General features: G+C 52.0%; 1 protein-coding gene across 7 annotated transcripts in view; it reads right to left on the bottom strand.

Annotated features, from left to right (window-relative positions):
* RAB11FIP3 (RAB11 family interacting protein 3) overlaps positions 1 to 15,404 on the bottom strand; it is an 81,959-nt gene that overhangs the window by 25,764 nt on the left and 40,791 nt on the right. For 4 of the 7 annotated variants that reach the window (XM_059896385.1, XM_059896387.1, XM_059896388.1 and 1 more), the window contains exons 2-3: positions 14,481 to 14,574; positions 5,670 to 5,764 (exon numbers count right to left, since the gene is read on the bottom strand). In XM_059896385.1, the coding sequence (XP_059752368.1) occupies positions 5,670 to 5,764; positions 14,481 to 14,574 (189 nt within the window). Of the gene's footprint in view, positions 1 to 159; positions 337 to 5,669; positions 5,765 to 14,480; positions 14,575 to 15,404 lie in introns of those variants that run through there. The other 3 variants (XM_059896390.1, XM_059896386.1, XM_059896391.1) reach the window with 2 other exon arrangements.

Genomic DNA, 15,404 nt, shown 5'->3' with positions numbered 1-15,404 from the left:
GCTGGGCCAGCGGGTGGACAAGGAAGCCCGTGCTCACGGCCATCAGTGAGGGGCTCGAGGGTGCCCAGGCCTGCCTGGGGCCCTCGCTGTCTGGTCATGGTCCCTCCAAGGGGAACAAGCTGCCGGGCAGACCGTGGCCAGTGTCCAGCCTCCTCTTACCCTCAGATGCCAGCCTGGCCAGGGCCTGGCTCCTCACACCAGCTCCAGGAAGGGCGCGCTCGTGGAGACAGCCTTCCCATGGAATTGGAGTGCCGGGGACTCTGTCCAGACCGGTCGTCAGCTTCCAGCGGCCTTCTATTTGCCCATCGTGCTGAGGTTCTGCAAAACCTGTGTGTCCACCTGAAGGTACATCACTGTCTCGGAAGGAGTTTAACCCGCTCCCAGACATGCTCCATTAAACCCACTGCGCTAGCTGGCAAGGGGAGCAAAGTTCAGGAAGTGCTTGCTGGGTTTTTAACAGTCAGATCTCAAAACAGAGCAGCTTTTGTTCTTGATTTTCTAAGCTTTCTGATAAGAGTTTGAACAAAAGACCTATTTCACCATCATCTTATTAAGGCCAAGAGTTGGAGGAGAAGGGAAGGCCGGAGAAGGCACAGCAGAGACCACACTTATCATTCCGCTGGCGCCTGCTCTCTGCGACTTTCCCATCGTCCCTCTAGAAGTCCTGACATGTACTCGTCCCCGCGGGCATCAGGTCCTCTGCCAGTCCACCCTCCACCTCGATCAGACTCTCAGACCCGGAACCACCTTCTCATCCCCAGAACGTCAGGGACAACCCTCATTCACCGCCCCGCCCTTCCCCTTCTCAGAATCGCCACTTTCTCCTGGGGAGAAAAGAATCAGAAACTTTCTCCTGGGGAATTCCCTGGATGTCCAGTGGTTAGGACTCCGTGCTTTCACTGCCGAGGGCCTAGGTTCAATCCCTAGTCAGGGAACTAAGATCCCATAAGCCATGTGGTGAGGCCAAAAATTTTTTTAAAAATGAAAAAAATAAAAACTTTCTCCTAGGAGCTCTCCTACAAGCTGGGGCCAAAGGGATGCTCAGTCAAACACCGGAAGCCACGGGTCCCCCAAAGCGTTCCCAGCAGGAAAGGACTCGGGAGCAGCAGTCCACCAAGTGGTACTGCAGAGTGCACCCTGACCAGCACCGCTGTGTGCCCAGACAGAAAATGTCCAACAAAAGGCTTATTTATCTCTGAAGATCGCCAGCAGAGGGTCTCCAGATGTGGTACTGGATATAATACACATAATCTTCACTCATATTGTTATGTGACTTACTGGGATTACACGATTCAAAAGTTTTTTTAAAAACAGCTTTCTAGGGCTTCCCTGGTGGCGCAGTGGTTGAGAATCTGCCTGCTAATGCAGGGGACACGGGTTCGCATCCTGGTCTGGGAAGATCCCACATGCCGCGGAGCAACTAGGCCCGTGAGCCACAACTACTGAGCCTGCGCGTCTGGAGCCTGTGCTCCACAACAAGAGAGGCCACGACAGTGAGAGGCCCACGCACCGCGATGAAGAGTGGCCCCCGCTTGCCACAACTAGAGAAAGCCCTCGCACAGAAACGAAGACCCAACATAGCAATCAATCAATCAATCAATCTAAAAACAAAAACAAAAAAAAACAGCTTTCTACAAGTTTCTGTATAGCACCTAATTCCACTCCCCTCAAAATTACATATAAAAACCTTGAAAACGGGGCTTCCCTGGTGGTGCAGTGGTTAAGAATCTGCCTGCCAATGCAGGGGACACGGGTTCGAGCCCTGGTCCGGGAAGCAACTAAGCCCGCGGAGCAACTAAGCCGTGTGCCACAACAACTAAGCCTGCGCTCTAGAGCCCGTGAGCCACAACTGCTGAGCCCGCGTGCCTAGAGCCGGTGCTCCACAACAAGAGAAGCCACCACAATGAGAAGCCCACGCACTACAACGAAGAGTAGCCCCTGCTCGCTGCAACTAGAGAAAGCCCGCACGCAGCAATGAAGACCCAACACAGCCAAAAATAATAAATAAATAAAAATAAATACATTTAAAAAAATAAATAAGTAAATAAAATAAAAAATAAAAACCTTGAAAAGCATAAAAACACACGGAGGAACTTTTAAGGCCCAACACTGTATGATTCTAACCAGCTCTATGACATTGTGAAAAAGCAAAACGATGGAGACAGTAAAAGATCAGAGGTTGCCAGGTGCTAGTGGGAGGAAGGGACGAATCTGGGGAGCAAAGAGGATTTTTAAGGCAGCGAAACTGCAACGGTAGATACATGTCATGAATTCATCCAAACCCACAGAATGTACACCACCAAGAGTGAGCCCTAATGTAAACTATGGCCTTCAGTTAGTAACAGTGTATCGACATTGGTTCACCCTTTATAACAAATGGAAGATGTTCACTGCAGGGAAACTGTGTATGTGTGTGGGGTGTAACGGGAACTCTCTGTACCGTCTGCTCCATTTTCTATGGAGCAGAAAACCTAAAACTGCTAAAATGTAAAGTGTATTAATTCTTTTACAGCAACCAAAAAACTTAAAAAGAAATATTCCCTCCTTGTTGAAAAAAAAATGAAGATCTGAAAACCTGAGAAGCATTCCTGCTGAATACTCTGAAATGTCAGGTTCCCACCCACGTCCTCAGAAGGTGACAAGCGCAAGGTGGGGGCTGGCACACCTGAGAGGTGAGGCACCATAAAGGTGGGAGGGCCACACTTGTGGGATGCCAGGGGGGTCCACCCTGCAGAGGACGGGAGCCAGCGGTCGGACAGCACCCCAAGCCTGCTCCACCCAGGCTTCAGGAGGCAGCCCCAGCATCAGTGGGCCTCACCCTTTTGGATCAAATGTGTTGACACTTTTTACTATCCTGAGTAACAAAACTCATTGTATTAGTTCCCTGGGGCTGCCAATTTCTTGTTTTTTTTTTAATTTAATTTAATTTAATTTAAATTTTGGTTTTTTTTTTTTTTTGGCTGCATTTGGGTCTTCGTTGCTGCACGTGGGCTTTCTCTAGTTGCGGCGAGCAGGGGCTACTATTTGTTGTGGTGTACTGGCTTCTCATTGCAGTGGCTTCTCTTGTTGCGGAGCACGGGTTCTGGGCACGCAGGCTTCAGTAGTTGCAGCACGCAGGCCCTAGAGCGCGCAGGCTTTAGTAGCTGTGGCACGTGGGCTGGGTAGTTGTGGCTCGCGGGCTTAGTTGCTCCGTGGCATGTGGGATCTTCCCAGACCAGGGATCGAACCTGTGTCCCCTGCATTGGCAGGCAGATTCTTAACCACTGCGTCACCAGGGAAGTCCCAGGGCTGCCAATTTCTAACTACCATAAACTGGTGGCTTAAAACAACAGGAATATATTCTCAGAGACCTGGAGGCCAGAAGTTGGAAATCAAGGTGTCAGCAGGGCTGAATTCTTCCTGAGGCTCCAGAGGAGGACCTTTCCTGCCTCGTCCAGCTCCTGGTGGCTAGGGGATGTCTCGGCTGGCAGCCGTGTTCCTCCAGCTCTGCCCACGTCTTCATACCGTCTTCTCCCCCATGTGTCATCTCCCTCTTCAAAGGACATTGGTCATTGGATTCAGGGCCCACTCTACCCAGCATGATCCCATCTTGAGATCCTTAATGAGATCTGCAAAGACCCTTTCTCCAAATAAGGTCACGTTCACGGGTTCCGATGGACCTTTTGGGGGGTACCATTCAACCCATGACACCTACACATAAAATACAAAGAATCAATATAACGCCCACACGGAAATACGAGAGAAGAACAAAACGGACGACATTGATGGTAAAGTGTGTGCTGGTGTGTCAACGTGCTGGAGAGGTCTGCTGCTGGCCGACCACTAAGTGAGGAGACGGGGTTCTCCAGACGCTCTGAACAAGAAAAGCAGGCTCTCCCCCGACCTAGCTGCACTTCTGGAAAGTTCAAGGTGTGTCATTCCACACAGAGCCTTCCATGCCTCGCCATCCCACAGTCTCGGGGTCTGGCAGTTGACTTGACAGCTGACACGTCAAGGTCTGCACATCCTCAGCCCTGCGCAGCCACACCATGCCACAGCCAGCACACATCCCAGCTGGGCACTTGGCCTCCATGTACCAGGACTGGGCCTGGCACCACCAGGCCACACACAGAATGAACACACCAGCTGTTGCTGAATGGGGAACGCAAGGTGGGGTGGTCCCTGCCCTCAGGGGCTCAGGCCCAGGTGGGACTCTGGGACAAAGCTGTGAGGGGTGAACGCTCCCAGGTGGCTTGGAGGCCTGTGCTGGCAGAAGTGAGAGACAGTCAGGAAGTGAACCTGTGTCATCTGAGGGATGACTAATACCTGGGCAGTTTCTCAGAGCAGGGAACAAGCTACAGAGACACAGAGGAGGGCAGTGGGATCCTGTGGGGTGTTACCATTCACAGGGACTCTCAGAAGCTCTTCATTTCACAAAGGAGCTCGTGCTCTGGCCTTGCTTGGCAGTCTGGCAGAAGGGGACAGCAATGTCACAGGCGAGCCTGTCCCTCTGCTGACAACAGGCCACCAGCCCCGGGTGCACAGCATGGACAACAGACACCAGCCAACCACAGCGTCCCCACCAGTGTCAGAATGAGCCCTGCCTGCCTGCCCTTCATGCCATTCCCCACAGAAACAGCCGTGGAGATGACCAAGAGACACATGAAAAGATGCTCAACATCATTAATTATTAGAGAACTGCAAATCAAAACTACAATGAGGTATCACCTCACACCGGTCAGAATGGCCATCATCAAAAAATCTCCAACAATAAATACTGGAAAGGGTGTGCTGAAAAGGGAACCCTCCTGCACTGCTGAATGTAAATTGATACAACCACTATAGAAAACAGTATGGAGGTTCCTTAAAAAACTAAAAATAGAGCTACCATATGACCCAGCAATCCCACTACTGGGCATATATCTGAGAAAACCATAATTCAAAAAGAGACATGTACCACAATGTTCACTGCAGCATTATTTACAATAGCCAGGACATGGAACCAACCTAGATGTCCATCGACAGATGAATGGATAAAGAAGATGTGGCACATATATACAACGGAATATTACTCAGCCATAAAAAGAAATGAAATTGAGTTATTTGTAGTGAGGTGGATGGACCTAGATCCTGTCATACAGAGTGAAGTTAAGTCAGAAAGAGAAAAACAAATACCGTATACTAACGCATATATATGGAATCTAAAAAAAAAAAAAAAAAAATGGTACTGATAAACCTAGTTGCAGGGCAGGAATAAAGACGTAGATACAGAGAATGGACTTGAGGACACGGGGTGGGAAAGGGGAAGCTGGGGCGAAGTGAGAGTAGCATCGACATATATACACTACCGAATGTAAAATAGTTAGCTAGTGGGAAGCAGCAGCACAGCACAGGGAGATTAGCTCGGTGCTTTGCGATGATCTAGAGGGGTGGGATAGGGAGGGGTGGGAGGGAGGCTCACGAGGGAGGAGATATGGGGACATATGTATGCATATGGCTGATTCACTTTGTTGTACAACAGAAACTGACACAGTATTGTGAAGCAATTATACTCCAGTAAAGATCTATTAAAAAAAAAAAAAAAAGAAACAGCCGTGGGGACCAACGAGTGAAGCAGGATTTAGGGTACATGAGGAAGAGAGGGTGTATCTGTCAGATGCCCGCTCAGCTCTCTGGGGAAGACCACTTGCCTCAAAGGTAACGAAGTCATCGAACTCCTCGGGGCAGGCTGGCGGCTCCTCGTCAGGGGCAGGCGTGACGCTGCAGAGCTGGCCGTCGGGATCTGCTAGAGAAAGAAGACCCTGTTCAGCAGGTGGCCCAGAGTATCCCCAGAGAGGTCAAGGGGGAAGGTGCGTGCATGGTGGACGTGAGCGGGACCTGGACTGGCCATGAGAAACCCGGGGGGAAGGAGGCAAGCAGTGCAGCCCCCAGGGAAACAAGGCTTTGGGCCAGCTCTCAGGGGGCCGGGGGGGGAGCCCGAATGACAAGAGGGCTGTTCCTTAAAGAGCTGGCAGTATTGTAAAGAGAAGGAGTAAGACACCAAGCTCTGCCACGCCACCCCGGCTGGAGAAGGAATGAGGTGCCAGACTCCACGTTTTATTTATTTATTTTGGCCACGCCACGCATCTTGCGGGATCTTAGTTTCCCAACCGGGGACTGAACCCAGGCTCTTGGCAGTGAAAGCGCGAGTCCTAACCACTGGACCGCCAGGGAAGTCCCAGACTCCACGTTTTAAAGAATCTGTCTTGTCTGGGGAGGTGTCAGTGTGGTAACATCTGTCCAAGGTGCTGGACCCACGGCAGCTTTTATTTTCTCCTTTTTTACTTAACTTTATCTTCTACAACACATTTTATTTTATAATAAGTTTGAAGGAAACGCTATTGTTTCATGCTGGATAATGCTGACGTCAGCACCAGAGACCCCACTTCTCAGACACGAGCCCACAGCAGCGGCCCTTCTGCAGGAAAAGCTCTGCTCCCACGGCCTCTAGGCAATGTCAGGGCATAGCCCGTCCCAAAGAGCATGCAAGACGCCTATGTTTCCTGAAGCTGTCTCATTACTGTGATATCATAAGAAATATTTATTTGGTCTTTGTCTCCATTGGTTCCTGGCACAGAGCTCCTAAAACCCCGGGGATTTCCTGAGTGAAGGGGTGAAAGGAGCATCTTTTATTCTTAACAAGCCCCTTTCAGCCTTACCTGGGTTCACACCAGTGAGGTGGCTCTCAGAGGATGGGGGCTGGTTGCCAGGGGAACTTTCAGCCCCACTCCTGACCTCTGACCTCCCGGGAGGGGGAGGGGCTGGAGACACAGCTAATCTCCAATGGCCAGGGATTAAACAGTCCTGCCCGTGTAATGGAGCCTCCACACAAACCCCAAATGAAGGGGTTCGGGGAGCTTCCGGGTTGGGAACACACTCAGATACCAGGAGGGTGGCACATCCCAAACTCCATGGGGACAGAAACCTCTCCATGCCAGACCCTGCCCCATATACCTCTTCACCTGGCTGTTCATTTGTAACCTTCATAATATCCTTTATAATGAACTGGTAACAGTAAGTAAAGCGCTTCCCTGGGTTCTATGAGCCATTCTAGCAAATTATCAAACCTGCGGAGGAAGTTGTGGGAACTCTCGATTTGCAGTCAAGTCAGACAGGAGGGAGGATGACCCGGGCACCTGGGCAGTTGGTGTCCCAGGTGGTATCCACAGAGCACAGAGGACTGCGTGGTGAGGAAAACCCACAACACGGATCACAGCAGTGACTACTCAAACACATCAGTTCCTTGTCGAGTGTGTTTCACGTGACCTAACAAAACATCAGTCACTTATTTGTATGGAGTAGAGGCCTTTGAGGACCAAGTGGACCAGCAAGCCTCCTGATGCTCCTGGGAAAAGGACTCTGAAGGGTCAGTACTGGCCTCCTTGGCCAGAGGACGCTCTTGTCTGGCGTCTGGACACCACGTCCCCAGCTGGGCTCTGAGGCTTGGAGCCACAGGACAGCCTGGGGAGGGGGATGGATGCTGCCGGACCCTCAGCGGAAGGACACATGGCTATGTCCTTTTTTTTTTTTTTATATAAATTTATTTATTTTATGATTTTATTTATTGTTTCTGGCTGCGTTGAGTCTTCATTGCTGCACGCGGTCTTTCTCTAGTTGTGGCGAGTGGGGGCTACTCTTCGTTGCAGTGCACGGGCTTCTCATTGCAGTGGCTTCTCTTGTTGTGGAGCATGGGCTCTAGGCGCGCGGGCTTCAGTAGTTGTGGCTCATGGGCTTAGCTGCTCCGCGGCATGTGGGATCTTCCCGGACCAGGGCTCGAACCCGTGTCCCCTGCACTGGCAGGCGGATTCTCAACCACTGCGCCACCAGGGAAGCCCTATGTCCTGTTTTTGAAGAGTTCTCAATTTGAACAGAATAATCATGCTTCCCCTCGACAGTCAAGCGGATTCAAACATTTACACGTTCAGTAACCGTGAGATGCTGCTCCAAATTCAAGACTGCAAAAGCCCTTTGGCTGCTTCCGTCTTAAGAATCACAGGTAGGGCTTCCCAGGTGGCGCAGTGGTTGAGAGTCTGCCTGCCAATGCAGGGGACACGGGTTCGAGCCCTGGTCTGGGAAGATCCCACATGCCACGGAGCAACTGGGCCCGTGAGCCACAATTACTGAGCCTGTGCGTCTGGAGCTTGTGCTCCGCAGCAGGAGAGGCCGCGATAGTGAGAGGCCCGCACACCGCGATGAAGATGAAGAGTGGCCCCCACTTGCCATAACTGGAGAAAGCCCTCGCACAGAAACGAAGACCCAACACAGCCATAAATAAATAAATAAATAAATTAAAAAAAATGGAAAAAAAAAATACTGCATTATACCATTGTGGCAATTAATAAACTAATTTATAAAAAAAAAAAAAAAAAGAATCACAGGTACTTTTGCTGCTGTTGCTTTGTACCGTTTTCCCCAGGGGAGTGTGGCTCAGACGGTGGCTGGAGTGAAGGAGCCTCAGAGCGTGGCAGGCTGGACCTGGACCCCGTGCTCGCTGCCCACCACGCCAGCCCACAGCCCTGCAGCCCCTCATTGGAGGCCTGGTCTTTGGTGCAGGTGAACTATGGCAGAACCATGGGGAGAAGGTGACTGTGGACGGAAGGCTTTGGCATCTGGGGCAGGGGAGGGAGAAGACCACTTACCCCGGCGCAAAGCTGTAAAACGCTAGGCTGACTCTGCCTATCTTTCCACTTTCAAATGTTAAGTCTTGCTTGCACTTCCAAAAACTGAAACAGAGAATTCAAAACTCTCAGAAAGCAGCCAATCATCTTAGCCATGGTGGACACGAGCTCAGATTCCGGGGGGGCGGTCCTGCCGCATGCAGTGGAGGAACATGTGAACGCAGCTCACATTTCTACGATCTTGATGGGAACTAAATATGGTTCTTCTATCAGTTTTCTCAATTAAGTATCAGTTTTTACTGTTTATTTATCTTATTCTTCCAGAGCCTGGGGGTGGGGGATGAGCCAGAGCAATGGCCCATTTGTAACAACCACCCTTGATTTCATTCTATTCCTGAAACGAGGCCTGTGGTGAGGACAGCAGACTCCTGCACTCCTCTGCAAAACTGGGTCAGTACACGGAGTCAGTGCTCCACTCCAGGACGCAGAACGAAAGTCTGACAGACGCGACAGGCCGGCCATGGTCATGGCAGGCGTGCCGGCAGGAAGACGTGAGGTGAGCTCTGGCTGAAAGCAGTTCAGGTGATCATGCTCCCATTCTCCCAAATGCTACGAGTTAACAATTTCAAAATCGTCTCTGACTTGCTTTTATTCTAATTTTATTTTCACTCTCCATTCGTAACAAAAGTTAAATGATGACGTCAAATTACCAAAAAAAAAAGAAGCAGGGGGACTTCCCTGGCAGTCCAGCGGTTAGGACTCCGCAATTTCACTGCCAGGGCCTGGGTTCAATCCCTGGTTGGGGAACTGGGATCCCACAAGCAGTGAGGCCAAAAAAAAAAAAAAACAAGAAAAACAAAAAAAAGGAAAAGCAGGGCCCACAGCCCTGAACTGCCCAGCAGTTCACCCACTGTGTGGGGAGGGGCGTCCCCACCAGCACTGCCCACTCCAGAAAAGGCCAAGTCTCCTGAGGCACCCACGCTGCCCAGCCCAGCCCCCCGGCCTCCCTGCAGCCCCAAATGTGCAGCGTGACCCCAGGTCCCCTTCCCAGACGCTCTCCGGGAGACCTGTGTGCCCCCAGCTTCACCGTCCCCCGAGTCCCATCACCTCCCGGGGTTGTCCGGGCTGTCCTCCACTAGAAAGCCAGCTCCACGGGTGCTGTGTCCCCGAGCCTGGAATGGTCCTCTCGGCAAAGCCGACGGCCCTGACAGGTCTCAGCTGCCCCCTCCCACAGCCGCAGCCCCTTCATCCGCCTGATTCAAGCTCTCATCATGGCAGCCTCCCCGTAGCCTGCCCACCCGAGGACCCCGCCCTATCTGCTGGCCAGGCTGGGCCCCTGACCAACCCTGCCCACCACCCCCCACCCTCTCTGCTCCCTCCGGCACACACTTCAGGAGTGGGGTCTGCTCTGCATAGGCTAAACTGGGGCAGGGGGACACCAGCTGCAGTGTGGCATCATGCTGAGACCGAGCCTCACCCTCCCACACCACCGCGTGGGACGCTGCTGTTCCAGAATATTCGTGCCACTGAAGAATCACAGCACCACTTCCCGGAGCATTCAGGCTAACTCTGGGACAGCCTAGGAAGCTTTTATTTTTAATTACAGTGGAAATGTTACCAAAAAAGAACGTAAAAATAATGAGACTCAGTGATGTGTGTGGGCCCCAGAGGCGGAACTTTCACCTAGTTGTCCTGACCTGGGGACTTCCCTGGTGGTCCACTGGTTAACAATCAGTCTTGCAATGCAGGGGACGCTGGTTCGATCCCTGGTCGGGAAACTAAGATTCCCACATGCCGTGGGGCAACTAAGCCCACGCGCCGCAACTAGAGAGAAGCCTGCGCACCACAACGAAAGATCCCGCATGCCACAAGACCCGACGCAGCCAAAAACATATTAAAAAAAAAAAAAAAAAAAAGTTGTCCTGACCTGGAGGCTCTGATTCGGGAGGAAGTGAGGACAGAGGGCCCCGCAGCTGCAGAGGGAAGGGCCCAGGCCAAGGCAAGGAGGGAGGAGGGGTGTGGCGAGCCCCATCTCAGCATCAGGTGGAAGGTTGACCACAAGGGACAAGCAGGACCCAGGAGACAAGACATTCTCAGACAACCATCTTCTCTCACCAGGTTGATAAATCTATGCACACGAAACTTCGAGACACGTGCAACCAGGGGACAGCCTCGGGGACAGCAGCTGGCACCCCTCCGGCTCAACAGATGGGGGTCACTCTGCTCCCACGCCGGGGCCTGACGGGCTGGTGGCTGGAGAGCTCTGACAGCGCACTGGGTCGCGCCCGCCTGGTCATGAGTTTTCCAGGGAGCACATTCTGACTCCTGAGGCCCAGGGTTGGGACCCCATAGGTCAGGACCCCCCAGGAATTCCTACAGCTGAGCTTGCTCTGTTTCTCGTCACCTGTGGGCCTATCAGAACAGAGCAGCCACTGCCCAGCAACAGAACTGGGGATGTGGGCTCAGAGAGGCTCAGAGAGGGCCTCAGAGCCACACAGATAGCCCCGGCACTGTCTCTCGCTGGCCACTGTCCTGGGCTCCTTTCTGCCCACACCCAGGGGCCTTGACCCTTCAGAGAAAGCATGGTCTCGGCCCTGGCTGGAAGGTGCCCCGTGGTCAGCAGCTGCTCCGTGGTCACCCCAGGGAATGGTCCACACCACTCCCCCCCGAGGCCATGGGCTGAGGGTGGGCAGCAGCATGCCTAGCCTGGCTCATGTCAGGCCGAGTGTCCCAGCAATTCCTGTAAGTTCTTGAATTCTAGAATGTTCTGCTGACGTCCCGGAACAGCACTCAGGGACTTTAGCAACTTCTTCCCCACAAAATGGCTTAGTCTCTACTTACCTGAATATTCAATTTGTTTAATTACTGTGACCACATAAACATTGATCCCCTCTGGCCGAGAGTATTCCAGAAGCACATTTTCCTCTTACTCCATGTCTTGTTTTTCCTGGCATGAGTGACTGCTTGCTGGTGTCCTGGGCTTGACCCCTATGCACCCACCACCCTCCCACCCCCAAGCCCTCGGGCAGAGCTGCAAATCCTTCTCCAACAACCCACCAGTCCTGGGGCCCTGGCTCCCATCACCACCAACCTGCGGCCAACCCATCACATGGGGTGAAGGTGAAATGAAGCTGCTGAAGACAAAGACCCACAGAGCCACCTCCTCCGGGACATGTGACCTCCTTACTGACCCCCGGGACTGAGACCAGGCAACCCAACGCAGCGGCTCCAGCCCCGCTGGGTCCGGACACCCAGGGACCCATCGGGAAGCTCTCAAGCACACGCGGCACACGCGTGAAAACCAGTCACACGGCAGACCTCAAACTCCAGGCACAGCACAGAGATCCCATTCTCTGACTATCACACACATGATTAGATTCAAATTATTGACAAGATCTTAAAATACATTTAGAAATTGTTTAAAATAATTGATGAGTCAAAGAAAAAAATCACACTGGTTTGTTAAAACTAAGAGAAAAAAGCCCACACCTAGAGTTTCCCAAAGGTTAACCGAGGAAGCTGTGGGCGGACAAGCCAGCCCCCAGCGTCCTGGGCGTGCCTGCGGTGGCCCCAGCCCCCGGTGACCTTCCCGAAGGCCTGGCTCGGGTGCCTGCTGTGGGGCGGTGAGCACACCATATCAGGAAGCACCAAGACACACTGGAGGTGGAGAAGCAAAAATTTGCATGAAGCCACCAAAAAACTTTGCGCAAGGGATGAAGTTTTAAACAACTTTCTGTTTTAACCGCACACCTAACCTCCAAAAAATCACTGAAGGACTACAACCCACTGGTTACACAGATCCAGACACAGGCACGAAGCCTCCGCCTGCGGACTCTCAGCCTGGAGCCCAGGGTTCACCTCGCCCACCCCCCACCCCAGTACCACCTCTGGGTGGTACTACCCAGCTCACCACACGGGCCTTGGGACTGCCCCCCACCTGGACCAGCCTCGTGCCAGCCGGCCCAGAGAGGGCTGCCAGCCCGGACCTGGCCCGTGGGGTCCTCCAGCCCGGCCCCACCCACCACACTGAGGGCAGCTACACGGCCTGGGCATGTGCCGTGCACGCATGGGGTCCCCAGGCTGTGCGGGGCCTCCGATGGCGTGCGTGCAGACTGACTGGGAGAAAGAGCCAGTGGGGACTTGGGGTTTAGGAAACCTTGCCCACGTGACACTGCTAGGCAATAACTTGGGGGCGGGGACAGACAAGACAGGTGACACTACCAACAACTGCTGATAAGACCCAAGGGCATCCCTTGACCCAGCCCCATCAGGTAACTGATGGCCCCACCCAGGTCTGCACGTCCGTCCTCCTCTTCCTCCACCGAGAGCAGGAGGAGGGAACAAGCCTGAGACTGGGACCTCCCACCACCCTCACCCCAGCACATGGCCACAGATGGGGAATGAGAAGGAAAGCTCTATTCAGAGCTTCGGGATTTTATTTAAAAGGACAGCATATGGGCAACCAGTGAGAGTGTGAAGTGTTCGCTCTGGCAGTTCTGTACGAAACTAAGCTCACAGCCAGCACGCGACCAGCCATCCCATCCCTGGGCACAGGCCGCAAAGCCATGACAACACTGTCCACACAAAGACTTGGACCCCAGCGTCACTAGAAGGTTCATTCATTGTGGCCCCAAACTGGAGACATATTACTGTCCATCACCTGGGGGGCGGACAGACAAACTGCATAGGCATGCAGGCGAGCACAGCTCCACACGGGAAGAGTGCCCTGACACGCGGCAGCACGGGTGAGTCGCAAGCATCACACGCGGGCGAGCGCAACACAGGAGTGTGGCCAATGGTTTATTTATGTGATGTCCACAAGAGGCAAGGCTAATCCATGCTGACAGAACCAGCCAAGGAGATGCCGGCAGGAGGGAGGGGATCACTGGAAGGCCGGCAGGGAGCTGTCTCTGGGGGCAGTAAGGCTCTGGGCAGGGGTCTGCATCCCAGCAGGAGAACATCAACATTCACAGATGGGCACACAAGATTTGTGCGTTCACAAAAGGTAAATTTTGACTCAAAATAAGACTGCAAACGAATACTGAACTCTAAGTAATGACTGATACACAGGACGAGGTGTTTGGGGGAGTGTATGGTAGTATACCTGTCTAAAATGCATCCCATTTAAAAAAAAAAAGATGGATTGTTGGACAGATGTATGGGTGGATATATGATATATAATGACACAAATGCAGGAAGATGTTCCCTGCAGACTGTGGACAGCAAACACACGTGTGGGTGTTCATTGTGTAAGTCTTGCAATGTTTTTGTATGTTTGGAAGTTTTCATAAAAAAAAAACTTCTGGGGACTTCCCTGGTGGCACAGCGGACAAGACTCCATGCTCCCAATGCAGGGGGCCTGGGTTCAATCCCTGGTCAGGGAACTAGATCCCACATGCATGCCACAACTAAGGAGCCCCCCAGCTGCAACTAAGGAGCCCATGTGCTGCAACTAAGAAGCCGGCAAGCCACAACTGAAGGAGCCCTGGAGCTGCAACTAAGGAGCCAGGCTGCTGCAACTAAGACCTGGTGCAACCAAATAAATTAAAAAAACAAAAACAAAAACAAAAAAAACTTCTGGGGAAAGGGGCAGTAGACTTCTAACATTACAAATAAGTAGTTGAGTCAGTGAATTCTGGAGTACAGGGCGTGAGGAGCAAAGAACGAGGTGGGAGAGAGGGCCTCCTGAAACCTGGGATGTTTCAGGGGCTCTAAGGAGGAGGAGGCTGTGAAGCTCAGCAAAAGGAGTCTGAGGAGTGAGGGTCACTAATCGGGGGGCAGGGGGCTGAGGGAGGGGGCTAAGGAAGGAGTGAGGCGACAGAAGCACACGGTGGGGTGACTGACCTCCATTTCTGATCGCTGTGATCCCTCGGTAGAAGTCTTCGAAACTAATCACGCCGAGCCCACTGGGATCCAAGTACCTCGTTAAGTCCTTCACCTGCAATGGCCAAGTGAGAATGTTATCGGAGCCTTCACACTTTGGGTGGTCGGGAGGTCGTGCATGTGACATCTCACCACATTCAGAGAAGCAGGAAGCTTGCAAGGGGCGGTGCTGAAAGTAAGGGCCATCGGGTCCTCTGACTGGAGTGCCAGCAACAGCTCCAGCCAGGGCACAGGTGGCATCTGGGGAGATGCTGCCAACGGTACCCAGAACCATGAACCACAAACCACGGAATAAGACCCTGCTCTCAGGCCAAAAGCCATGCTTCTTGAGTGTGCTGAAGTTTTAGGCATTACTGCAGTCAGGATCCAGGCGCTATGCACAGCACAGACCTGCCCATCCCAACAGGCACCCCAGCCGTGCAGAGGCCTTAGTAAAACTGACTCCAGCAAGTAGACTCTGGACATCAGAAATAATAGAGTAAGTGGGATAATTCACACATGATGTTCCAGAGAATGAAACTCTCCAAAAAGAAGATAAGTTTCTGTTTGTAAGTATAAACTGGATTTCATAAAAATTTAATACTTTTGCTCTTTAAAAGACACCCTTAGACAACACTGTAAATCAACTATACTTCAATAAAAATTAATTTTAAAAAAAAGACACCATTAGTATAACTAAAAGACACAGACTGGGAGAAAATATTTGCAAATCATATATCTGATAAAGGACTTGCATCCAGAATGTATAAAGAAATCTTAAAATTCAACAAGAAGACACACACAATTCGTTTTAATGGGCAAAAGATTTAAATAGACATTTCATCAAACAAGATATATAAATGGCTGATAAGCACATGAAAAGATGGTCAAGATCCTGAGTCCTTA

This window comes from Balaenoptera ricei, chromosome 15 (assembly GCF_028023285.1).
Source record: "Balaenoptera ricei isolate mBalRic1 chromosome 15, mBalRic1.hap2, whole genome shotgun sequence".
Taxonomy (NCBI): domain Eukaryota; kingdom Metazoa; phylum Chordata; class Mammalia; order Artiodactyla; family Balaenopteridae; genus Balaenoptera; species Balaenoptera ricei.
This window is presented reverse-complemented; position numbering and strand designations above follow the sequence as displayed.